Below are 27,831 nucleotides of genomic sequence, written 5' to 3' on the forward strand. Positions count from 1 at the left end.
CGACCAGCTTTTATTTTTAGATTATGGCATCAGCCAATCAGAACTCTTGTTGTATTTGCCACTTGAAGGTGAATGACGCAAAACGATTTGAAAATAAATATATAAATAAATAAATAAAAAAACAACTACGAAAAAAGGATGAGAATTTAATAATAAATGATTAAAACACAGATTATGAGTTATTTTCAGTTTTTCGGAAGTTATTATCAGGTCTATTCCGTTTCCGTAGAGGTAGCTTATGTCGTCCGTTTATAAGCTAAAATTTGATTGGCTGACGGGTTAAAGGGCTTACTCTAAAAATAAATGCTGGTCGAGCAGGATTTTTCTGCTGAAGCAGAAAAAAAATGCTGCTCGGGCAGAAATTTTGCTCGTCGAGCAGCATCTAGATACTGCTCGAGCAGTAAATTGCTGACCGAGCAGCATATTGCAGCAGCATTTTGCAGCATTTTGTTCTGCTGCAGCACAAGTTAAAGTTTCGACCTTTTTGTGCGCCATATTGAAAGGTCTTCGTGCATTATCTTCCCAAGAAAGGGCTACAACGTCTGGGAGAGCGTAGAAACCCACAGAAGAACGCTCAGTGATGTCTGTCCATTGAGAAGTACTGCGCTGATGGCGTTTCCGTAGAGTTCTTTGATGACTTGCACACAATATTTGACAATGACGAAGCATCTCAGAACTTGCCACAGGCTACCGCACTGGTTGATTCTCAAGCATGACTCTGCATTTGAAGATCTGTTCCACTGGGCTCTGCCAAGCTCTGAATCCAGTCTGCGTTTCGGTCATAAGTTCCTCGGTCTTAGTTTTCGATCGGATTAGAATTATATGCCCGGCAAAACTGCTGGGACGGCTAATAATGTTGATGGTGCGGTAATTCTTCAGGTCGCCCCTTTTCGTTAAAGGGATTACCAGAGACTGAGTCCACTCTTTTGGGCCTCTTCTCACAGATCTTCAGACATAGCTCTGTAATTGCGGCAGACATTTCCTCTCATCCATGCATAAATAGCTCATGAAGGGGCGTTGTCCAGTCGTTGCCTTCAGAGTGCGCACTGCCTTATCTACTTCTGCCTTTAGTGCGGTCTTCTGTATGGTCTTGTGGGTGCTGTAGACCCTCTTTGTGCTGCCCGTGCTCATCTTTTTGCCTATGTTGTAACATATATTGCCTCAATCCACTCCCCAAATTAAAACTTCTAAAAATTTGAGAAAAAATGTTCAAGCACTTCTTGAAGGTTTGTCGTTAACGCCAGGATACTATAAAGAGGCCAATACTATGTGAATAAGGGAAAGGACTGCAAACTTCAAACTTATTTGTGCTTGAAATGCCACTGCTATCTCTTGATGTTTATGTTACATGACAACCGCAGATCTTCATAAATTTCCAATATTCAACGTTTTCTTTTTCGAGCATAGACCAAAGGTTAAAATCAAAAATATATAATTGGATATGACAAAGAGAGCTGTTGTTTTTTTGCTTAATTAAAACACATACTGTACACACCATTTCGCCGTGAAGTTAGATTACTGAATTGTTGTTGTGCAACCGTTTGCGACTTACACAACACATACAAGTTGAAAATAAAATTATTTCAAAATGGCGAACGGAACACCAGGAACCCCGGTCGCTGATACTGAAAACAACAAAACTAAACGCCCCAAAGGTAATATAATTTATATATATATAGCTGGTTCAAAGTTGTAAGAAGCGAAACTGTGCTAATTATAATTCGGTTAGATAGACTTTCTCAAGATGTCAAAAATAAAACGTTGTTAAGTTGACACTTCCTGTAGCGATAACAAACGTACGAAGATTGCGCAAGATTTATTATTAACCTTCCACAAAAACATTTATACGCAACACGATTCTTGTTAGTATTATCTCATAAATAAAAGGTTAATCTTATTATAAATGTTTTTAGTTTTGTTTTACGCGCTCGCTTATTTTGAGAGACCTGATTGATGACTCGATTTACATGCATTTCCCACTTGCTGGAAAACTTGTAGCAGGGCTTAACACTAGCTGAAATAATTCGCGTTCAGAATAAATCTGAAAGCTGAAACTCCGGTCTGCAAAAACCATAACGAAAAATAAATACAAAACTATTATATCAATATGCTTAAAATTGCAAAATAACATTACCAACTCATCAAGTTTTAGTTAATTAGTCCATTTTTACCTCAAATAGCGTCGATTTGAAGTTAAAAGGCATAATTTGTTTCAGTTCAACTTCTGCTTAAATCGCAATACAATCACTGACCTCTCGCCATGTTATGAAATATTTAAATAAACCAATCAGAAGAAGGCATTACGGTGTAATAGGCTGCGTTATCGATTAAAATCTACCTGCCGTATACAGCGGGCACAGCGATTGGAATTGAAAATGTGAGTAGTGTGTTGATTTAAATTGGTCAGGCGTGCAAAATTGAAAGAGTTATTACATAATTCATACGGAACATTATTGAGAAATGAATTATCTACACATGTATGTAAATATTATTGCAATCCGTTGATATTAACTGTCTGATATCGGGGCTTGAATGTTGCGCACCAAATTCCTTGCGCATCAATATAGACAAAGAAGGAAAACTCTCGCTATTAAAAAGATAGAGTGGACTATTGACGCCAAGAGTCTGCCAAAGCAAAAATCATCAAAAGACTCTTAGGCGGCAATTTATATTGACTAGGCTTAACACTAACTTTTTTTTCAACTAGCCCATTCGGGCTTGTAAATGCAGAACCTTCTAGCCCTGACCAATCTTTCATGTGCCCTGACCCAAGTATATCAAAACTTTTATATTTATCTTTCAACTGGTATTTTCTTGTGCGTGGAGATGCGCAATTATGATTCAATAATTCTTATTAGCTTGCCTTTCTAATATTCATCTACTTTAGACATTTATTTGTAATCTTCACGCCATTTCGGGAGAAATTTCCTTTTTTCCCTCATACTTTCTTTTTCTTTCCTCCTTCCCTTTTCTTATCTGAGGAACCCCCATCCCCACCCGTAAAGCCAAACCTTTTTTCACATAGATTGCCACGGTTACCGTCTGACAACAAATGGTAAGTGAATCTAAGGTTTCGCAAAATAACATGTTACGGTAGTCGTAACAATTGTACAGGGTTAACTCTCTACTAAAAGCCAGGATCAACCATTAATATTAGTTTTGCTAATTGAATTGCGTAAAAAAGATTGTCAAAACACTTCTAATCAATCAAACAAATTACAATCATTTAAAATTGATAAATAATTTTATAGTAACTTTATGTGATTGTCGAGTTGCCTTAATCCACCCCGGACAATACTGGGCGATCCCGACTTTGAGATTATAACGTATTTTTATTGAGAAAACACGTCACTACGAGGAAACCAATCAAAAACCGTATCTAGCCGAATTCCGTTAAAAAATAGGTAGTACTGACATGTTTTACCAGGAAAACTGCTGCGGATTTTCTGAATTATCTGCCTCTTTTTGATTGCAATCAGGGGGTTCCAAATCTATTTTGAGATACGATCAGTTTGTTGTCTCCAACTTCACTATGGGATTTAATTGTCATCTGATCGTACTGTATTAAGATTGTTGCATCCTTGAAAAGCTTATTTAAAATGCAGTTTATTGATAAAGAACACACAATCCCTCCCAAAATACACACGACCGGTCCTGGGACATTGGCTAGCCGGACCTAGGTACAGGCAGTGAATGTCGTTCGGACGTGCCTAAGTGTTAAGCCCTGTTGTAGAGGCAAATTTTTGTTGATGTAGTCGGATAAAATAATCACCATTTTTTGCTTGACAATTTTAAGAAATAAAAGCCAGTTGAATGAAATAATCGCCATTGGCGTGTGCGTGAGCACTGCTTCTCCTTAAAAAATTCCCTTATGCTGAACCCTATGGGACAAGGGAAAAGGATGACCAGTCAAGTTACAATTCTTAACATTTGCTGCATCTAATGAGTCTTATACTCACAATAAGTATATTGTACCAGTGTTCTCCAGAAAAAATTGAGAAGCAAGTTATATTTTCAAAGTAGCCGGCTTCTAAGCAATTAAGCAGGTGTATTTGCACCCTTTCAGGGAAAAGTTGCCAGCATCAAGATTGAATGTAACTGGTGAAATTGCCGGCTACTGATGCTTCCCTAGAACACTGATTATACTTTAAGGCATATAATTTCATTTGCAGTCTGCAATATGAATTGCGTACCATTGTTAGTTACTAAATAATTGTCTTGTAAATGTTTCTCTTACATCTTACAGATACTAAACTCAAACAGCAAAGACTTCCTGCCTGGCAGCCTATATTGACTGCTGGTACTGTCCTCCCTGCATTTTTTGCTATAGGTATAGCCTTCATACCACTTGGTGTTGTTCTTCTAGTCACATCTAATGGGGTAAGTAGTCTTATTCATTTCATCGAAATTATATTTCAGCTAAAAGACACTATATATATTATAATACATTTATATGCCAGTCTGGGCAGCCCAAGGCATTGGTGACATAATTATTTGATTAAATGAACATGTATATTATTTTAACCAACAGTTTGAGTGAGGGTAATAAGTTAGTAAATCAATCTCATAGTATTTTTCCTGATTACCAATTCAATTTTAAATGGTCAACTGGTGGCCATTGCAGATGTAAATTTATTTTTTGACTTTGTATTTGATTAACATAAAATTTCTCAAAATTGTATTTTATTTACATAATAATAGTTCTTATATATCATACAATACAAAGTTTGGAAAATTGTATATCACTTTCATCTATTGCTTAAGTTTTACCAACTTATAATGGGGCAAACGGTCATCATATTTGAAAACCATAAACTTAATTATTTGTGTCTTGTTCTGTGAAAATTGGGCAAAATGCATGTGCGTAAAGTGTCGTCCCAGATAAGCCTTGCAGTCCACAAAGGCTAATCAGGGACGACACTTTCCGCTTTTATGGTGCTTTTAGTTTCAAGGAAGTCCCTCCTTACCGAAAATCAAGTTTAGGCGGAAAGTGTCGTCCCTTATAAGCCTGTGCGGACTGCACAGGCTAATCTGGGATGACACTTTACGCACATGCATTATGCCCAGTTTTATCAGAACAAAACACATTTGTAACATGCGACTAAAAAGATAAATGCAAAACTCATTTTACTGTTTATGAGCTTGTTAAAGAAAGGCCTAACAAAGTTCCCTTTTATTAGTTTTGTCAGAATGAAATAAAGTATGAGAAAATCACTCCATTTCTAATGAAAAAATTATAAAAATGATCTTATGATGCATCATGTGGTGTGTTATGCTATTTCTTTGCAGATAAAAGAAGTGCGGAATGACTACACACAGTGTGAGAAAGCAGATACACCGGGCCTAACATGTGTGAAATATTTAGAATCACTAAATGTGACCGGTCATACATGTGACTGCAAAATCAACATCACTCTGTCAGAGGACTTCACAGTAAGATTATACAGTAAAATTACTGAACATATTTATGACCCCTTTAGAAGAAGAGGGGGTATATAGTTTTGCACATGTCGGTCGGTCCGTCCACCATATGGTTTCCGGATGATAACTCAACAACGCTGAGGCCTAGGATCATGAAACTTCATTGGAACATTGTTCATGACTGGCAGATGACCCCTTTTGATTTTCAGGTCACTAGTTCAAAGGTCAAGGTCCCAGTGACTCAAAACATTAAATGGTTTCCAGATGATAACTCAAGAATGCTTAGGCCTAGGATCATGAAACTTCATAGGAACATTGATCATGACTGGCAGATGACCCCTATTGATTTTCAGGTCAATAGGTCAAAGTCACAGTGACTCGAAACGAATTAATGGTTTTAAGATGACAAGAATGCTAAGGCCTAGGATCATGAAACTTCATTCACACAAAATGGCTGCCACTACAACTGACAGCCCATTTGGGGGGCATGCGCGTTTTACAAACAGTCCTTGTTATGTTCTTAATCTAGTATTTTAGGCAACTAGATTGAACAGTAAAGTTCTGAGTGAATTTTAATATTGTCATTAAACAAACTAGTAAACAGCATTATAAAATGACGAATAATTGGTACTTTTAGTCTTTACATTTATATTTTAAAATTTATTTCCATTAAGTCGAGTTACATTAGAAATTTGACTTGCCCATTACAATATTTTTTTGCTTGACCTGTTTTATACCGCACTAAAGGCGGAGGGATATAGAATTAGTGTTGTCCATCTGTCATTCCGTCTGTCTGTCTGTCTGTCGCAAACTTGTAAGGGCTATATCTCAGATATGATACAAGATTTCAAAATGAAACTTCATAGGTGGATTGATATCAATTAGGAGAATCACTTTGCAAAAGAACCATAACCCTACAACCACTTTGCAAAAGAACCATAACCCTACACTTTGTAAAAAACGTTATTGCCCTTTGTTGACTTTGTATGATGTAACTTTTCAAGGCTTTATCTCCGGTACGCTACAAGATCTAACATGAAACTTTATTGGTGTATAACATGCTTACAAAATAACCTACACTTAATTATTTGTTTAAGGATTATACCATATATCAAATGATTGCTCCAATCCATAAACAAAATGTATATGACGGGAATATCAATTCCACATATTTGCATGTTACAAAAGAAAAATGACAACCAACAACAATTAAGCAGTTTATTCTTTTAAAACACCAGTTCTGTTGAAAAAAGTGCTGCATTTAATTATTGTGTTGCTTTTCAGCATCCTGCTTTTCATCCTTTATATATTGCATTTTTGAGGAGGTTTACCTGGTCTGAACCCAATGGACAACATACATTTAAAATGTCTTGACTTTGTTGTCTTTTATTGACATAAATGAAAACAGAAATGTAGCCTTCGATGAAATTAATTTATTCATTAGTAAAAACTCCAAAGCCAAACAGAACCAATTATAAGATTATTTGTATCAAAGTTTAGACTGATGTGTGGTGAGCAGGTGCCAGAAGAAAAAGTAAAAAGCAATCGAATTTTAATAACTTTTACACATTAAGGCACTATATTTTCTTGCGTAATTTAATATGCAAATATGAACAGATTTACCTTTTATTTTTCCAAAATAATGTATCTACGTTAACTTTATTAAATGCATACAAACATTGTTCTTGCCACAGGCAATTGAGCGAGTGCTTGTTCAGAAAACTATTTTAAAATTCTATTATTATTATCCAACTGTGCATAACATTTTCTATACTTCATAAATTTAACTGTGAAACTTAATAGTAACTTAACTAACATAGTTTCTATGGTAACCATTTCAGGGAACAGTGTATATGTACTATGGTTTGACCAACTTTTACCAAAATCACCGTCGGTACGTGCGATCCAGAGACGATGGTCAGCTACATGGATACAAAAAGGATGCAAGCAGTTTGTACGACGACTGTGCCCCTTACAAGCTGAAAAATATTGACGCAACAACGAAACTTCCAATTGCTCCATGTGGTGCTATTGCCAACAGTCTTTTCAATGGTGACTATATTTTGCAAACATGATCAGGAGTAAGAATACAAATAAAGTATTCAACTAGTTAAATTAATTAAATTAGAAAGGTAATTCATCTGTCTGGTGTCAAGGAATGGAACTTCTATTATTTACCGAATTCTGTTTGTATTTATTTTATTCAATCGGTCTCTTTTTAGTCCCCTAACGGTTTCACCGTAGGGGACTTATGGTTTGCGCTCCATCAGTCTGTCTGTCACACTTTTCTGGATCCTGCGATAAATTTAAAAGTTCTTTATATTTTTTTCATGATACTTGGAACATGATATATGGCAATATGGATATTATGCACGTAATTTCAATTCGTTCCTACGTCAAAATTATGGTTGCTAAGGCAATAAATAGACTAGAAATGCGGCTGAAAATGGTGGTTTTCTGGATCCTGCGATAACTTTTAAAGTTCTTAATATTTTTCTCATGAAACTTGGAACATGGATAGATGGCAATATGGACATTTTGCAAGTCATTTCAATTCGTTCCTACGTCAAAAATTATGGTTGCTATGGCAACACATAGACTAGAAATACTGCTGAAAATTGTGGTTTTCTGGATCCTGCAATAACTTTGCAAGTTCTTGGCAATATGGACATTATGCACGTCATTTCATTTTGTGCCTACGTCAAAAATTCAGGTTGCTATGGCAACAAATATATATATAAAAAATCTGGAATTTCTGACAATGGTGGAACCGTAATGGGTCTTATATTGCTTGACAATAGTCTTGTTTTATAATGGAACAGACATAAATAGAAGTGATGAATACTAAATTGTGTACATGTACTAGGTAAGCTTAGCCCTGGATGGTTGTGCTGCAATCTAGAAAGTTAGTTCAAAGAGAGTTAAATCACAATGAATGGCTCAGCTCTTAATTAATTTAAAGCTAAATTAATTAACCTAATATATTTAAGTTTTGTTAAAGTAAAAAAAAGCCACAAGCTATGACAAGACGTTATAGAAGTTGAGTGCACTACCGGTATCTTTGCCAACTCTTGTCTATTATGAGCATTGTCAACAGCAATACAATTACACAATTAAATGTTTAATAATGTTAACATTTGGATGTGAGTATAATAAGAAGAATATTGTGCTGGTTGATTGTTCCAAATCAGTATCATTCTTGTAACTTGTGCAACTGTGCATCTGTCTCAAATGTGATTCTATATAACACAAGTGACTGGACTGATACATATACTCTTTGAACAATCGATCAGTGTAATATTCTGTTTATAGTGTTGCTTCTTGATTGAAATACTTTTGTTTTAAGTTTTAAATTGTATAGTGTATAAGGAATCATTAAAGTCAATACTGATTTGGTTATTAACTCTTTTTGTTATGATCATGCTGTCTTGTAGATACATTTTCTGTGAAGTACATAGACACCCAGCAGAACCTTACTCTCATACGGACAGGCATTGCATGGCCATCTGATAAATCTGTGAAGTTTGGGAACCCAAGTTGTAAGTTTATTGTGCTGTCAGTTAACAACTGTATCATTTTGGTGTAGTTTAGCCTAGTACATTGTGCTTTCATGTGTCTTGTTTTGAGAAAATTGGGCATTATGCATGTGCGTAAAGTGTCGTCCCAGATTAGCTTGTACAGTCCGCACAGGCTAATCAGGGACGACACTTTCCACTTAAACTAGATTTTTGATAAAAAGGGACTACCTTTAAACGAAATATACATTTAAAGCAGAAAGTGATGTCCCTGATTAGCCTGTGCAGACTGCACAGGCTAATCTGGGATAACACTTAACACACATGCATTTTGCCCAGTTTTCTAAGAACAATACACATATGTAATCTTGTAGTTAATGTGTCATGAAAGTGCCTCACCCTTGTTTATAAAAAAAAATATTATTTAGTGTCATTTACATTTTTATTCTGTGTTCTCAACAATCATTTTTATTTAATGCAAGCAAATTATTCTTCATTTATATTATTTATATAAAACTGCACACAACAGGTGCAGAAAGAAGATAATATTGTATACATGTATATAAATTGAACTTAAAAGTTTAATTTCTATGAACAATACTTCTCTAGCAATCAATGGAAGTGATGGTATGTACCTGTTAACTTTGCCATTCTTCATAGTCCCCTTTATGCTTAAAACTATTTTGCGTTTAAAGTGTTAGTGGCGAGGTTTGTCCAGGTGATCAGCTATATCATAGTCTTGCTATAATGACAATCAACAAGCTTTATTATAAACTTGCCAGGTACCCGTGGGAAAAAGTCCAATACATTAACTATCCAGTAAAGCATGGTATGAAGAATTTTATGAGACAATTAGAGGACTCGATCCCATACATAATTCTAAGTGTTATGCTGGTAAAAAGAACAATATTTTACCATATTTTTTTTTCAGCAAAAATTAAGTCACTGGATGAAACTTGATTCTCAAATAAAAACTGTTGCGCCAGAAACTTATGTGATTGTGTACCTTTAGACATTACTTTAAACCTGTCATATCTATGGTATTCAATGAGAGTTGTTAACACGGCTCTTTTTCGCATTAAATCTACAGCCACTGATCCCCATTTTCCCCCAAAAAGTCAGCTTCCTCTACAAATAGATTTTTTCAAGATTTAAGTAAAATAAACAATGAATGTGTAAAAATATATTAAATCATATTCTTGAAATGTAAATTGGTATATTATTCTATGTATTTATTTGTTTTTCTATGCAAGCCTTTAAGCAATAGTACCAGTATTTTATTGTAAATCCTCAATACATTAAATGAGTAAACAATCAGTAGAAGCACCTATAAAATATTTCGTCATTACCAACACATTTTTATCTTACCTGAGCATTAAGTGCTCGAGTTATTTTTCTTTTTCTCATTTATTTTTCCATATATGTTATTTACATTGATACCAGTTACATGTTCATACATAAAACATACAACATAAAAGGCACATTCATTCAGGATTATTTTCGAGTTGTACATAAGTATATAGACATATACTACAATGTATTCATTCATTAAAGTTGTTACATATACAACATATATTTGTCAGAGTTATACAAAACACACACACGCACACGCGCACACGCACACACACACACACACACACACACACACACACACAGACACACAATACACAATGTGTTTAGACGGTTCTTGAAAAAATAACAACATTTGTAAACATGTTCAGAGCATAATAAAAAAGTTTTTAATTATTAATTGGGATATACTTTTGGTTGACGTTTTTTTTTTTAAAAATATAAAAAAATAAAACATACTATTATTGATACTATGGGCACATATGTATTCAAAGAGGTTATCTAAGTTGTATTGGTTGCAAAATATCTCACGAAGTGGATCCATTTTTGGTTATGTTTTTCAAGTTTTTTTTAGAAAGGGCAATTTCTGCTTCTGTCTGTATTTTTATCTTAAGATAATTAAGAAAAATGTTGAAGTTTGGGATACATTTTTTTATTTTCATATTAAATATGAATGTTTTTATTAAGATTAATATAAAATTTAAAACATCGCTGTAAACCTTTTTGTCGATAATACCAAAAAAAGCCATTTCTTTGTTTAATTTTAGTTCAATATTCACTTGTTTTAGAAAGTACTGCAGTTTTGTCCATAATTCTTGAATGTAAGCGCATTCCCAAAATAAGTGGTCAATTGTTTCAATATCTGATTGGCAAAACTCGCACAAACTACACTCTTTCAGTCCGCATTTTGTTAAAAATTTATTTGTTGGTATTATTCGAGATAAGAATTTATATTGAAAGTTACGCAGATATGTATCAATGGTTGACTTAAATGGAATTATATATATTATTCTCCAGTCGGTATTTTCATTTACATTCAATTGTTTTTTCCATTTCATTTCAGTAGAGTTGTCATTTGTAATTTGTGATTTTTGTTGTATACTATAAAGTGTTTTGTTTATTTGCTTGGAATTCTCTATTACATTACAAAACGTTTTTTCTGGCACTGTACATGTATTTATCCCTTGTGTTTGCAATATTGTTTTATATTCGTTTGGAATCGCGGATAATAGTGAATAATAATTTAAAAATTCTTGTGGATTTATGTTATATAAGTATTGCATTTCACTAAACGTATAATATGTATTTATTTGATAATTGTAAAAATGGCCAATTGTTTTTACACCCTTATTATACCAGTTTACTAGGAATATAGATTTGTTATTGATTTTTATATCTTTGTTGTTCCATATAACATGATGACATAAGGGGATATTTTTTTGTGAATTATTATATTGGTTTTTGATGTTTTGCCATGCGGTAAGCATCTCTTTTAAGAATACATTTTCTTTGCTTACTTTATTTATTATTGCTTCATCTAAGTTACATTCAAATATAAGACTTGTTCCAACGTTTTTTAGTTTTTCGTGTAGCAGGAGTTTCCATTTACCATGATTATTTTTATCTAGGAATCTTTTAACCCAGCCCGCTTTTATGGCGTTCAAAAAACAATTAATGTCTGTAAGCTTAAGGCCTCCATTTTCATAAGGTTGAGTTAATCGTTTTCTTTTGATTTTGTCTGGCTTATCATCCCAAATAAATTTTAACATAGATGTTGTTAATCCATCTAATACTTCCTTTGTTGGGTTTGGGAGAACTGAAAAAGGATATATTAATTTTGGTAATGCAAAAGTTTTTATTACAGTAATTTTTCCCATTAAAGTGAGTTTTCGATGTTGCCATTGCTTTAAGCAGGCTTCAAATTCCTTAATCTTCGGCATTAGGTTTTTTTCAACATTAAGTTTGTGTTGATTGTAAAAATTCATTCCTAGCGTTTTAGCTCCATCAGATGTCCAAATAAATTTACATTCAATACAATATTCAAATTTTGAGTTTTTAAGAGATCCAATTCTCATTACTGTAGATTTTGATGAGTTGAGGTTTAGTCCTGATATTTTGCTAAAGTTTTGAAGGGTTTCCACTAGGGTTTCAAATGACTTTGCTGATCCATCATTAAAAAAAGATGCATCGTCAGCAAAAAAAGTTTGCTTAATTTCCTCGTCGTTAATTGTTATTCCTCTGATCATTTTATTGGCATTTATATAATTTGATAGTATTTCTATACATAAAATAAATAAGTATGATGATAGTGGACAACCTTGTCGAACACCTTTTTCTATTTTAAAACTTCTAGAAAGGTTGCCATTGTTTATAATGATACTATTTATATCTTTGTAAAATACCTTTATCCACTGAATTAGCTGTGGTCCAAAATTGAGGTGTTCAAGACAATGTGTGATAAAAGAGTGATTTAAACTATCAAATGCTTTTTCGAAGTCTGCAAAGAATAACAGTCCAGGTTTATTGTTAATTTCAAGATATTCAATTACATCGAATATTAATCTTACATTTTCACCAATATATCGGTCTTTCATGAAACCAGTTTGGTCATAACTTATTATTTGATTCAAGACTTGTTTGAGGCGGTTAGCTATAGACTTAGTTGCGATTTTGTAATCGATATTCAATAAACTAATTGGTCTCCAATTTGCTATGTAATCCAAGTTTTTATCAGGTTTTGGGATAAGTGTTATGATGCCCTGTTTTTGTAGACCAGTTAATTCGCCATTGTCAAAAGAATAATTTATTGATTTGGTGTAGTATTCTTTTAATGTGGGCCAAAATATTTTATAGAATTCAACAGTAAGTCCGTCAGAGCCAGGACTTTTATTATTTGCCATTCCTAATAATGCACATCCACATTCATAATCCATAAGTTTTCCTTCACATTTTGATTTGTTTTCTTCACTTAGTTTGTTAATAGGAACTGCGAAGAAATCCGAAGCATTTTCTTCAATGCGATTTTGTTTATAAAGAGATTCAAAATAGTTTGCTTCTGCTTCTAATATTATGTCTTTATCTTTTAGTATTGTGTTATCTACAATCAGTTTATGAATAGTTTTCTTTTCAGCTTTCCTTTTTTCTAGGTTGGCAAAATATGCTGAATTCTTTTCATTTCCTTCGACTTGAGTAGCTTTTGATCTTAGAATGTATCCATTAATCTTTTTGTCATATATTTGTTCTAGTTCTTGTTGTTTTGTTTTTATTTGCTGCGTTATATTTTCTATTAAGTTAGTAGGATTACATTTTATTAAATTCTGTTCTAATTCCTTAATTTCTGCAATTAAGATTTCTTCTTCCTTTTTTGATTGTTTATTCTTTATTGAACAGTATTGTATTGTTTCATTACGGATTGTACTTTTAATTAGTTCCCACATTGTGTTTGGATTACATTCTTTATTTAAATTTGTTATGTCGTTGATACTTTGTTTGATTTTGTTTTGGTATTCGACATCTAGTAAAATAGAATTGTTAAGTTTAAAGTATCCTCTTCCTTTTCCTAAAAGTAAATTATCTATATTTAACTGTACATATGAGTGATCCGTTTTATATCCAGGTTTTATGTTACATTTTGATATAAGGTTACATAAGTTATTAGATATCAAGAAAAAGTCAAGCCTGCAGAATATATGCAATTTGCAGGTAGAATGCCATGTGAATTGGGGTTTGTCTGGATGTTTTATTCTCCAAATGTCACTGAGTTCATTGGTTGCCATTAATTCATTTAGAATTTTTCTGCATTTTGTATGGGTATTAAAATTACCGTTTTTCTTATCCAGTCCTGTTAAGACGGTATTAAAATCACCACCTATAATAACATTTTTATCGGCGTTTGACAATAAATAGTTGTTAAGTTTTTGGAAAACATATGTGTCATCTTTATTTGGCCCGTAAATGTTAATAAGTGTGATGTCAATATCTTGGATTTTGATGTCTACAGCTATTAACCTGCCATTAATTATTTCAGTGAAGTTAGATAGTTCCATGTCACTGTTGGGATGTAAAAATATCCCTACACCTTCGCTATTTGACTTACATCCACTATAAACAAAACGACCGGGCCAGTCATGTTTCCATTGTTGAAAATTTGATTCAGTTAAATGTGTCTCTTGCAACATGAGTAATTTAAACCTTTAAGCCATTCAAACACTTGCATTCTTTTATCTTTGTTACCTAAACCCCTCACGTTCAACGTTAATATTGTAGTTTCCATTTATGTATTGGATAGCCCATGTTAAAGCATGAATTTTTAGTCAAGTATGTATATATTTTTTTGTCAACTGTTAATTTAATAGTATGATTATCTGTGTAATTCGTAGTGTATGGTTTGTCATAAAGGAATCTTAAAAGGTAGGTTAAATGTTCAAGAGTGTTATATTACTTTATTTGACTTTATAATATAGATATCAACATTTTACTTTAGTTTTTTGTCGGTTGGGTGTCGAAAGCAAAATTTGACAAAAAACACTGGGATGATGCATCAAAAAAAAAAAAAATGTTTTGTTTTAAATATTATTTTTTCCTATTTCGTTATAAACATTTGTTTTATTAACGAAAAAGGATTTGTAATTATCTTCACTATGTAGACAGATGAATAACGTTTTAAGTGGCTATGTTTTTTTTCAGATACTCTTGTGTGTATATGATGAACAACTTATAAATTAATGAAAACATAACAATAATTGAGCATTATACAGATTAAGGATTTAAAACATATTTGTCTGTGATGACTACTGTACGCGTTGCAGTCATGTTTTAGATGTTAAATGTATTGTTACTTAAGCGTATAATAAGAGCTAGCATTTTGATTAATAAAATACAAATTTATGCATTCTATAGGCTACAAGTTTAAAAGTTATGATTGTGAAAACTGCTGTACGAAAATGCATGCTTGTTTTAATTGTTACCTGTAGTTTTTAATTTTACACAGAACAAAAACAAAAACGAAAAAAAGCATTTGAAAGAACAAAAAATATACAATGATTCATACCAAAATTGTGTATGCATATGTAATATGCGTACCTTTGTCTTTCAAACAATGACACGTATAAGGTTATACATGTATACATAATTTTACAAGTTACACGTGCAGAGATATATGCAGTATAAAGGACAATAATGACAACGCCTTTTAAAATACGCATGCACAAGGAAAATTGACAATGACCTCATTATAAGTGTATATAATTATATGTTGTGTTATGTCTATAAACGTTTACACACGTGACAATTACATAACAATGTAAAATTACACAAAGAGTGCTTATAATACAATGTGATTTTTTTTCAGGTTTTATAACGGTTTATGCCTGATCAAGTTTATGGAATATAATAACACATATACCTTATTATTTGTATATATAGTTTTCAAAAAGTATATGTATATATTGTTTGCACATGTACTATGCGTAGATTTGTATTTTAAACAATGACACGTATACGGTTATACATATATAAATACATTTTCAAACAAGTTATACATGCAGAGACATATACAGTGTAAATGACAATAATGACAACGCCTACTAACGTGCGCATGCATTAAAAAGACTGTCAATTACTTTATAATAAGTATATATAATTATCTAGTTTTTTATGTCTATTAACGTTAACTTGTGGCAATTGCATAATGAAATTATTATTATTATCAGTTGTTATAACCGTTTATGCCTGATCAAACTTATGGAATATAATAACACATATACCTTATTATTTGTATATATAGTTTTTTTTTAAGTATATGTATATATTGTATGCACATGTATTATTCGTACCTTTGTATTTTAAACAATGACACGTATACGGTTATACATATATAAATACATTTTCAAACCATTTACATATTCAGAGACATTATACAGATTAAGGATTTAAAACATATTTGTCTGTGAATGACACGTATACGGTTATACATATATAAATACATTTTCAAACTATTTACACATTCAGAGACATTATACAGATTAAGGATTTAAAACATATTTGTCTGTGATGACTACTGACTACTGTACGCGTTGCAGTCATGTTTTAGATGTTAAATGTATTGTTACTTAAGCGTATAATAAGAGCTAGCATTTTGATTAATAAAATACAAATTTATGCATTCTATAGGCTACAAGTTTAAAAGTTATGATTGTGAAACTGCTGTACGAAATGCATGCTTGTTTTAAATGTTACCTGTAGTTTTTAATTTTACACAGAACAAAACAAAAAAAAAACATTTGAAAGAACAAAAAATATACACTGATTCATACCAAAATTGTGTATGCATATGTAATATGCGTACCTTTGTCTTTCAAACAATGACACGTATAAGGTTATACATATATACATAATTTTACAAGTTACACGTGCAAAGATATATGCAGTATAAAGGACAATAATGACAACGCCTTTTAAAATACGCATGCACAAGGAAAATTGACAATGACCTCATAATAAGTGTATATAATTATATGTTGTGTTATGTCCATAAACGTTTACACACGTGACAATTACATAACAATGTAAAATTACACAAAGAGTGCTTATAATACAATGTGATTTTTTTTTTCCAGGTGTTATAACGGTTTATGCCTGATCAATTTTATGGGATATAATAACACATATACCTAATTATTTGTATATATAGTTTTCAAAAAGTATATGTATATATTGTTTGCACATGTACTATGCGTACATTTGTATTTTAAACAATGACACGTATACGGTTATACATATATAAATACATTTTCAAACAAGTTACACATGTAGAGACATATACAGTGTAAATGACAATAATGACAACGCCTACTAACGTGCGCATGCACTAAAAAGACTGTCAATTACTTTATAATAAGTATATATAATTATCTAGTTTTTTATGTCTATTAACGTTAACTTGTGGCAATTGTATAATGAAATTATTATTATTATCAGGTGTTATAACTGTTTATGCCTAATCAAACTTATGGAATATAATAACACATATACCTTATTATTTGTATATATAGTTTTTTTTTAAAGTATATGTATATATTGTATGCACATGTAATATTCGTACCTTTGTATTTTAAACAATGACACGTATACGGTTATACATTTATAAATACATTTTCAAACTAGTTACACATTCAGAGACATATGCAGTATAAAGGACAATAATGACAACGCCTACTAACGTGTGCATACACTAAAAAAGACTGTCAGTTGCTTTATAATTAATGTATGTAATTATATAGTGTTTTATGTTCATTAACGTTAACTTGTGGCAATTGCATAACAATTTTAAAGTGCAAAATATTGATTATAATACAATGTAACTATAATTGTAGTGTGTTATAAAGGTTTATGGAAAGTTTGTTATACTACAATACAACTATATTTGTAATGTGTTATAAAGGTTCATGGAAAGTTTGTTATACTACATGTAGATAATAAGTATAGTTTGTGCACATCACATTTATTAATGATAAATGATTACAATGTAACTATAATTGTAGTGTGTTATAAAGGTTTATGGAAAGTTTGTTATACTACAATGCAACTATATTTGTAATGTGTTATAAAGGTTCATGGAAAGTTTGTTATACTACATGTAGATAATAAGTATAGTTTGTGTACATCACATTTATTAATGATAAATGTTATGATTTTTATTGAACCGTGTTACTAATTTTAACGTTATTTTATCAACCCAAATATGTTGATTCAAATGTCTAGATAGCAAAATCTACACACCGGGTAAAGAAAAAAAAACATATTGTCAATAAAGGTTTTAAAAAAAAACACGAGGAATTGTGTTTTCACGTTAGCGTTCTTGTTATACAAAATCTACACACCGGGTAAAGAAAAGAAAAACATATTGTCGATGAAGGTTTAAAAAAACACGAGGAACTGTGTTTTCACGTTAGCGTTCTTGTTATACTGTTTGAAGAAAGAAAAGGTGATCTACTTTATGCTAAAAGTTCTGTTGATCAGTTTTGGCCAGTCTGCCCCTATCCAATATTTGTACTGTTCGTAAGCGATTGGCCGGACTACACTGTCTGTCGATTTGTGGAATATTTTCCCGTCCCACGACCAAGCAGCTTCCTTTTCAGTTATTGTGATCACCTTACGAGCAGTGCCCTGTGTCCTCAAAAGTCTGGTGTATTGTGTCTCTTGTCAAGTTTTAGTAGTTGCCTCTCTAGAGGACACATTTTTCATTCAATCTTGATGTTACTTGGTCAGAATGTATATCTGGATAATGTCTAGGACGAATTTGAATCTGATTCTGGGTCATGTGCAACCAAGAACGAGATCTGCAGGTAAAATCTTTGTAAAACCTTGTTTCCATTCTAGAGGTCACAAATGTGACTGCAGATGTGTGATTTTCCCCGAGGAATAGCGGATTTCTGGGATTTTTATTTCCCTACCATAAAAAGGGGGGTGAGAGTACTGAGGGATGGTGATACAACCCATTCCTTGACATATTTCATGATCAGCCCAAAAAATCAGACATTGAAACTTCTATACATATTACACTGGCAACATATGAAACAATTACAAACAACTTTGGCACAATTCCAGATTTAGACAAATCAATAAAAAACAAATTGAAATAGGAATGGCTAGAAACAACCTTGGAGCAAAAAGCAATGCCAGTTTTCAAATGGTTACTTAGATGGCTTGTCCTAGTTTATTGAAAAAGTTCAAAGTTCCATACACAAAATTGTGAATTATGGATTCCGTGGTAAAACATTGTTAATTGAACTTTATAAAAGAGCTATACCTATGATGTGAACATGTAAAATATTGAGCAAAATTTAAAGATTGCCATTATTATAAGTAGGGATTGGGACACAAAATGCTGAGCATTACAGAATCCATTTATTTTTATTCTTTTAAATTGGTATCGTTCACAACTGAAGGCTTTTATAAATTTACAGTCAACTAGTTTTTAGCTGGACTATTATATATGAAAGATATATAGTGGAGCTATCCTACTCCCCCGGCGTCGGCGTGTGCATTGGCATTTGCGTGCAAATGTTAAAGTTTGCGTACTACCCCAAATATTTCCAATGTCCCTTGACATATTGCTTTCATATTTTGCATACTTCTTAACCATCATACCCCAACCTATAAACAAGAGCAGACAACTGTATCAAGCATTTTGACAGAATTATGGCCCCTTTTATACTTAGAATATGCATATTATTGATAAATCTATGTTAAAGTTTGTGTACTACCCCAAATATTTCCTGTGTCCCTTGACATATTGCTTTCATATTTTGCATACTTGTTTACCAACAGGACCCCAACCTATAAACAAGAGCAGACAACTGTATCAAGCATTTTGACAGAATTATGGCCCCTTTTATACTTAGAATATGCATATTATTGATAAATCTATGTTAAAGTTTGACAAAACAACATTTACCTGACATACCACAATGCACTCCACCCAAACCATCCACCCCCCCCCCCCCAGAACCCCCCCCCCCCAATTTTTTTTCTTATTTTTGAAAGATCATCTATTAAATGATCACACACCCACATTAAAGATCATCTATTAAATGATCACACACCCACATTATAGCCCCCCCCCCCCCTCTCCATGATGGCTTATGTTATACATGTACTGTCGAGCACTCTCTAATTCAAATAGTTTTTATCGGATCTTTACCAAACTTGGTCAGAAGTTGTGTCTAGACAATATCTAGGTCAAGTTGGAATATGGGTCATGCTGGGTCAAAAACAAGGTCAAGGGGTCACTTAGTGCATTTCAAGGATTAAGCATGGTGTCCGCTCTCTTATTGAAGTATTTTCACCCGATCTTCACCAAACTTGGTCAGAAGTTGTGTCTAGATGATATGTAGGTCAAGTTCAAATATGGGCCGGGTCAAAAACTAGGTAACGAGGTCACTTAGTGCATTTCAAGCATTTAGCATGGTTTCCGCTCTCTAACTGAAGTAGTTTTCATCTGATCTTCACCTAATTTGGTCAGAAGTTGTGCCTGGATGATATGTAGGTCAAGTTCAAATATGGGTCATGCCGGGTCAAAAACGAGGTCACGATGTCAGTCACTTAGTGCGTTTCAAGCATATAGCATGGTGTCCGCTCTCTTATTGAAGTAGTTTTCATCTGATCTTCACCGAATTTAGTCAGATGTTACGTCTAACTGATATCTAGGTCAAGTTCAAATATGGGTCATGCGGAGTCAATGACTAGGTCTCGAGGTCACTTAGTGCATGCATTGAGCATGGTGTCCGAAACCTTCGAATGGGCGTATCTTGTGACAGTTTGGCACTCTTGTTATGTCTTGATTAAGAGCCTTGTCACCCGTGAATAAGTTTGTCCAAAATAATTCGAAAAACTTTTCTTCGTTTGGCCTTCAACATCTCTGGACATTTTTTGATGGGTTTTAAAATAGTTTTTACAAAAGTAGTTTTTACAAAAGTGTTCTATCATATAACTTGTTGCTTTTGTCACTCATCTCTCTGCCCCAAAGGTCAGACTTAATTGTTTTAGGTCAAAGTTTCAAACTCTGCCATAATACGGCTTGAAAAAAATTCTCAGCCATAACATATTGAGAGCGTTTGAAATAAGTAACAGTAGTTAACCAGTATAAAATGATGTGTCACTTGTAACAATCGTCTCCCTACCTTAAAGGTTAAGGTCACAGGTAGAGTTCAAAATTAAATTGCTGTAAAACAGCTTGAAATTGTTTGTCTCTGCCATAACTTTGTCATATAATAAAGGATTTTAAAAGATTTTTGTGCAAATGCAATTTCTTCATAAGATGGCCTTTTTAGTGATTCAATGGTCCTTCTGCCTCAAAGGTGAAGGTAACTCTTCAAAGACAAAACAGCTTTGAACTGAAACTTTGTCACAAATTGTGGTATTTAAGATAACTAATGACTAATGACAACCACGAGGGCAAGGCTTTTTGTGTGTAAAACCTGTCTCCGTATGTCAGAGTTCAGGGTCACACTTATTGGTCAAAGGATAAACATGACCATGAAGAGCTTGTCCAGACTGATACTGTTATTCAGTCATTTAATTCTAAGACAACTTACCACCAATGACTGCCATTAGGAGACTGTGTTTTACAGCAAGTATCAACAGTATGATTACCTTAAAGGTCAATTTCACACTAAAGAGTTCAAAAGTCAAATTTGGCCATATGCAGCTTATATTTTACATACCCAGCTTTTAAGACAGAAGTGGATATGGTTGATCCCTGCCATATTGACCTTTGTCTTGTTCAGTTAGATCCATCCTAATGTTCCCTGACTAAGCCAGTTCCGTCTATTTGATCAAGTCTTTAACTGTTGGTATCCGTGAACCTTGGTGAAAGCTTAAGGGCTATCATGGCCTTCTTGTTTGTGAAAAAAATGTTAATTATGTTTCAATTTTAAATGTTATGTTTTTGTACAAAATTTTAGAACTCAAAATGTTTGTTTGATTCTTTCCATATTTACTCTTAAGCTGTGTTTATGTTTTAACATATTTACATTATTATACTGTTTCTTAGTTCATTGTTCTTAACTGCAAAATATTACATTTGTTATTATACAGTGACAGTTGATAACATTAAATGCTACAATTGAAATGAATATTGGTTAATTGGGTCTAAACTATTTGACATTGTATGCAGTTGGAACAGTTGAAATGCTCCCTAATACTTGTATACCAATACATGTACTTTTTCCTCCTACATACTTCTATGTTCTTTCATATGTGTAGAAAGGGACAAAAATTTCACTTAAAAATGTTGCATTAAAAAGTACAAAACATGTATTAAAATCCCGACCACTGTTGAGGCTTCAAATTGATTTCATGGACTATTACAGCATGGGATGGCTTCACAAATCCGATCAACTGGAACAACAAGACTGCAATGGACCTTGACCCTGCTGACCCCAAGAACAATGGGTACGTTAACGAGGATCTGATTGTGTGGATGAGGACTGCAGCCCTCCCCACATTCCGCAAGCTGCACCGACGTATCGATCATACAGGGACATTCAAAGATGGTCTGCCCAAAGGCACATATGAAGTATCCATCAGCTATGGTAATTCTTCTTCTGAGTTATTTTTTAGCCTTGTTCTGAGAAAACAGGTTTTAATGCCTGTGTGTAATGTGCCATCCCAGATTAGCCTGTGCAGTCTGCACAGACTAATCAGGGACAACACATTCCGCGTTATGGTATTTTTAGTTTCAAGGAAGTTCCTCCTTACTAAAATTCAGGTTTAGGTGGAAAGTGTCATCCCTGATTAGCCTGTGTGGACTGCACAGGCTAATCTGGGATGACACTTTACGCACATGCATTAAGCCCAGTTTTCTAAGAACAAGGCTCATTAAATTATGACAGCATTTTCATGATTTTTAGGCAAAAAGCGAATTGTTACATGAAATTTCCTTAAACTACTGGAAATGACCTGACATTTTGAGTTACTGCCAGGATTTAAAATTGTGCTATAGGTAGTGTATAATAAGGAATGGTATTAATGGATTTGCTTTGAAAAATTTACATAACCATACACAAATACTGATGCATTTAGCATTTAATGTCAGTATAGAATTCTTGCTTTGTGAAACAATAGCAATGCTTATATAATTTTTTGCATATTCATGTAAAAGCTTGGTTCCTAAAACACTACTAACTACTGTACAAAATGTAATCATAGCTACATCATAGACACACATATATCTGCAGCGTATCCAGTGACTGCCTTTGACGGCACCAAGAGCGTCATCCTGACAACCACCTCGTGGCTGGGCGGCAAGAACCCGTTCCTAGGCATTGCGTACCTAGTGGTGGGCTCCATCTGTATCCTGCTAGGCGTCATCTTCCTGGTCATACACCTCAAGTGGGGACGCAAGTAAGACAAACCTGGCAGCCTGTCAGTGTTAAAATATCAGGGCCCCAGCATATTCGCAACTCAATAGTAAAATTGAATTGAATTTCTTCAGTCTCTAAATTCCTTCATTATATTGCCAGTTCATAATCCCTTTGAAGAAGCGGGAGTAAATTGCTTTGCATTTGTATGTCATTCTTGAACCCTTTGCATGCTGGGAATTTTTGTCGTCTACTAAAATGTTGTCTGCTGAATTTCTAAAATTAGCATTTTCTTCTTTTTTTTTTTCAAAGAATACTATCAGAATAGCAAACAGTTTGGATCCTGATTAGACGCCACGTTCTTTGGCGTCTCATCTGGATCAAAACTGTTTGCAAAAGCCTTCAAAATTCGGTTCCAGCACTGAAAGGGTTAAAACTGACTGTCCATAGACCATATGTTTCAGTGTCATGCTATCTAGAGAACACTTTGACCTAGAACAATGTAAATTGGTGTGATGGGTAGGAAGGGAGGAATATGCATATTGATTGTGAGGTCAACAGGGGCTTGTAACATGTGATCACATGGGTACAATAATCAGCTAGAGTACCATTAATACCAATAATACCAATTCCTTAAACCTTTACCACTTAGATACGTATTTTGACATGGTAGTAGTCCCTATGAGAGATAAATTAAAAGACCTTTCTGACTAGATTCAAGTTTTAAAGGCTTCATTTCCAACCCTTTAATACTGATGAGCAGCAAACAGCATAAAACCTGAACAGACTGTGAGTTACTCATAGGCTGTTCTGGTTTTATGCTGTTTACACATAGCAATTTCCACTTTGGCTCTGAGTGGGAAAGGGTTAACGAACCTTTGTGTAATAGTTATTACATACGATTGTCCCAGTAAGTTTGTTAAAGATTCTATGTGTCTTTAGTCCCAACAGATTTTCCCTGTCCAGGGAATATATACGACTAAGCGGTAACCATATGAATAAAACATTTCCTACTGTTATAAAAGTTAGTAAGTGTTATTTCAGTGTTTATAAGTTTGGTCCCATGAGTTAGATGTTTACCTTTCAGTTGGATTTACATAAATTAAAAAAGGTTTGAAGTTTGTAAAAAAGCCATGCTAATGCTTATAGGGTAAACATTTTTTAATACAGCGGTCAAACCCCTATTTATATAAATTATTCATGAACATTTAGACAAAAATGTGATAGGATCAGATCATAAAGAAAACATTTGATAGAATTTAAACTTAAAGAACATATTGTAAAGAATCACAATATCAGTATTTTAAAAAATCTTTGATTGATTCAACATAAATAAAATATAAAAAATTAACCACCTTGATTGAATTTGAACTTAATGACTCAAGGAAAAATGCAGATTTATGACCTTGGATATAATTGAAATTTGACTTTCAATCAGATTATGCTCCATATCTTAAAAAGGATTTACAATGTACCATACAATTTATATTATACAGTACTTGTAAAACATATCGTTTTAAGGATTGCTTTATTTTTATGCCCCCGGTAGGGTGGCATATAGCAGTTGAACTGTCCGTCAGTCAGTACGTCAGTCCGAAAAAAACTTTAACATTGGCCCTTACCTTTTTAATATTCAAGATAGCAACTTGATATTTGGCATGCATGTACATCTCATGAAGCTGCACATTTTTAGTGGTGGGAGTTCAAGGTCAAGGTCATCCTTCAAGGTCAAAGGTAAAAAAAAAAATTCAAAGCGGTGTTCTCATGAAGCTGCACATTTTGAGTGGTGGAAATTCAGGGTCAAGGTCATCCTTCAAGGTCAAAGGTAAAAAAAAAAAATGTTTTTTTCAAAGCAGTGCAATAGGGGGCATTGTGTTTCTGACAAACATCTCTCTTGCTAGTAACACAGTTTGAAGCCATTCATTTATTGACAGTTACTTGAACATATTATAGAATTCATGAAATAAAGCTTTCTATAAATACTTGATTCGTTGTATGTATTAATTAACCAATATTTAGTTGAAAACTAATTTAATATTTACTGAATGAATGCAAATCTAAATGCATACCTAGTTAGGCCATCTTTTGTTGTTTTTAATCTTTTGTCTTATGTGAACTTTTTCCTTTTCATGAAAATTGCGATGTACTGTTTTGCTGTTATCCTATTTTATTGCTCCAGTTATAATGTATTGTGCATTTTCTGCTGTTACAGAATTGAAGAAACGATCAATGTGACTAACAGAACACCATTCCAAAATTGATGACATTTAGAGCACATCAATGTGCAATCAAACGCACAGTGATAAAGTTGGAGAGATTCACAAGAGGCCCTGTTTGTCATGTAATATCTGATGTTAAACTTGAATCTGTTGGACTAGTATGATAATATGTGTTAGATGAACATTCTTTCATTTGTGACTATTTATGTGGAAAGTCTTGTGAATATTTATGTGGAAAGTCATCATTTCCTGTAAAATTGATTCAACTTGTTATGTTTTCAGTTACATTTTGAAATATGTTATCATGTGATTTCTCAGATAAATGGCATTTAACATCTTTTATAAGGAGGAAAATTTGCAGTGTTGGAGTCTATGTAATTTTGTTTTCATCATTCAATCTGTTTTACAGGTTTTAATGTTAATCTTTCACCATTTTCATGTAGGTAATCTTCTTTTGTTTTTATGGCCCCCAAATGGGGGGCACGCGGTGTTTGCATACAGTGTTTGCTTACAGTGATTGTTCCAATGATGAACAGTGCTTTTATTTTTCTGAATCTGTGACAAAAATGCGAAATATTATCATTTAATAATCTATGAACAGGTTTAAAAGGACTCAAGTAAAACTTCATAAAGTGATAGAAGACTCACAAAAATGTGAGCCTGTGTATTTTATATTATGGAGTATTTTTTTCCTATTTTGATTTTCTTTTGCAAAGCATAACTATAAGTATAAATCTTATATATCAATTGAGTACAATCATATCTCTATTTTTTATCACACATTTTTTTAGTTAAATATCTTTCATTTTGGTCAAAATGATACTTCAATGGAAGTCACAGTGAGAGTACTATTTTTAGGGAGGCTGTTTTCGGAGAAAACCCGATGTATTGTCATAGCCTGCTCGTCGTCCGCCGTCCGGTGTCGTGCTTAAACCTTTACATTGGCTCTAAAATCAAAGTGCTTCCACCTACAACTTTGAAACTTCAAATTTAGATGCACCTTGATGAGTTCTACACGCCACACCCATTTTGGGTCACTAGGTCAAAGGTCAAGGTCACTGTGACCTCTAAAAAAAGGAAAAAACTTCTGACAAGCTTTCGCAGCCGAGCGTGGCACCCGTATGCGGTGGTCTTGTTTATATAATGTAATATGATCTTGTGAGTAGTTTAAGACTGTGTTTGTAATTCAGACTTGTGTACTATTCAGTGTAGCTCTTGTTGCACCATATTAGAATTTGTTTTATAAATATTGTAATTCATTGTAAATGTTGTGATCACCCGGTAAACTTTTAATTCGACTTTAAATGTGTTTTTATGTGTTTGGGTATGATAATAAGAAAAAAAAAAGCAAAACATAAATAAAGAAAATGTAGCAATAACTTCTTCAATGGCAAAAAAAGATCTGTATGAATGTTGTTATTGCCTTGGTGTGGACAACACTTTTTTTGGTACATTTTGTATTTATAAAAAGCAATCATTTTCACTGATGTACCAATAAATCTGAGAGGGATTAATTCACATTTGATTGTCCTTGATTTTAGTCAAACCAATTTAAACAAATGTACAACTATACCAAATAACTGATATTTCATTTGGTTAAATGTGATGATAAAACAGTTCCCTTTAGATTAAAACAAAATGTAAAATCATTTTCATAAATTTTAATATGATTACAATCATTCAGAATAGAAATATTCAAGTTCCCTTAATTGTAAGTATCTTTTTTACACTGTTTTGGACTTTCTGTATTTTCTTTTGTTTTAAATAATGAAATGCACATTTTATTAATCTGCTCTGTGTTCATGCGTTCTCGTGTTTTCTATTTTCTTCATTCATTGTCATTACAAATCAAACTTAAAAAGTAAGTAATGTTTAATATAAGGTTTTGCGTTAGTGAGTAAAATTTGAAGTCCAGGAATGCATGAATGCTGACTATTGCATATTGCTGACATTTTTTTTTCAAAGTGTATTTTTCATCCTGATACTATCACACTGTTTCCTACTACTTCTTTGCAAATTAATTGTTAGTTTAATGATATAATGCATCGTCAGTAATTGTACATATACTGTTTATACATGAGGATGATATTTAAGATTCAAAAAGCAAGAAAGGCCTTAGAAGCAAAATGTTTATGTGCACCCAAGGAAGTGAAACTTTTGGAAATCGATCCTGATGTTTAAAATAATCTTTTTATTTATACTTCTTAAGAAATGTGCATGTTTAAGGATAAATATAAATGTTTATCTATAACATCTTTCCTTAAAAAAAATATGTCATGTGTTTCATGTAACATTTACAAAAAACTGAGGTCAGAAAGTATTGATTGTTTGTGAATTTCCAAACACATTTTCCAGCAATATCTATTTACTCAGGCTTAAAAACATTAATTAATACTTGTACTAGATAACATATTGTTTGTTGTAATTGTTTCGTGAATAAGAGTCATTAAATGTCTACAATTA

General features: G+C 33.0%; 1 protein-coding gene across 5 annotated transcripts; it reads left to right on the forward strand.

Moving 5' to 3' along the window:
- Positions 1-1,544: 1,544 nt before the first annotated feature.
- LOC127868336 (cell cycle control protein 50A-like) lies at positions 1,545-27,831 on the forward strand. 5 transcript variants are annotated; one of them, XM_052410006.1, is made up of 10 exons: positions 1,545-1,655; positions 4,247-4,380; positions 5,290-5,433; positions 7,263-7,473; positions 8,856-8,960; positions 9,546-9,563; positions 22,160-22,381; positions 23,027-23,192; positions 24,092-24,173; positions 25,362-27,831. In XM_052410006.1, exons 1-10 carry the CDS (start codon positions 1,589-1,591, stop codon positions 25,365-25,367), a joined length of 1,155 nt encoding a protein of 384 aa, XP_052265966.1. In that variant the 5' UTR covers positions 1,545-1,588; the 3' UTR covers positions 25,368-27,831. The 5 variants fall into 5 exon arrangements, with proteins under 5 accessions (XP_052265966.1, XP_052265968.1, XP_052265969.1 ...); XM_052410008.1 differs by having other exon boundaries at positions 24,092-24,135; XM_052410009.1 differs by lacking the exon at positions 24,092-24,173.

Source organism: Dreissena polymorpha, chromosome 2 (genome assembly GCF_020536995.1).
Source record: "Dreissena polymorpha isolate Duluth1 chromosome 2, UMN_Dpol_1.0, whole genome shotgun sequence".
Classification (NCBI taxonomy): Eukaryota; Metazoa; Mollusca; class Bivalvia; order Myida; family Dreissenidae; genus Dreissena; species Dreissena polymorpha.

What these genes read in the sequence shown, in the direction of transcription:
- LOC127868336 (XM_052410006.1), top strand. Translation starts at nt 1,589, where the DNA reads ATGGCGAACGGAACACCAGGAACCCCGGTCGCTGATACTGAAAACAAC. An exon ending in TTCTAGTCACATCTAATGGG is followed by an intron (nt 4,381 to 5,289) that starts GTAAGTAGTCTT and finishes ATTTCTTTGCAG; the next exon opens with ATAAAAGAAGTGCGGAATGA. An exon ending in TGCCAACAGTCTTTTCAATG is followed by an intron (nt 7,474 to 8,855) that starts GTGACTATATTT and finishes GCTGTCTTGTAG; the next exon opens with ATACATTTTCTGTGAAGTAC.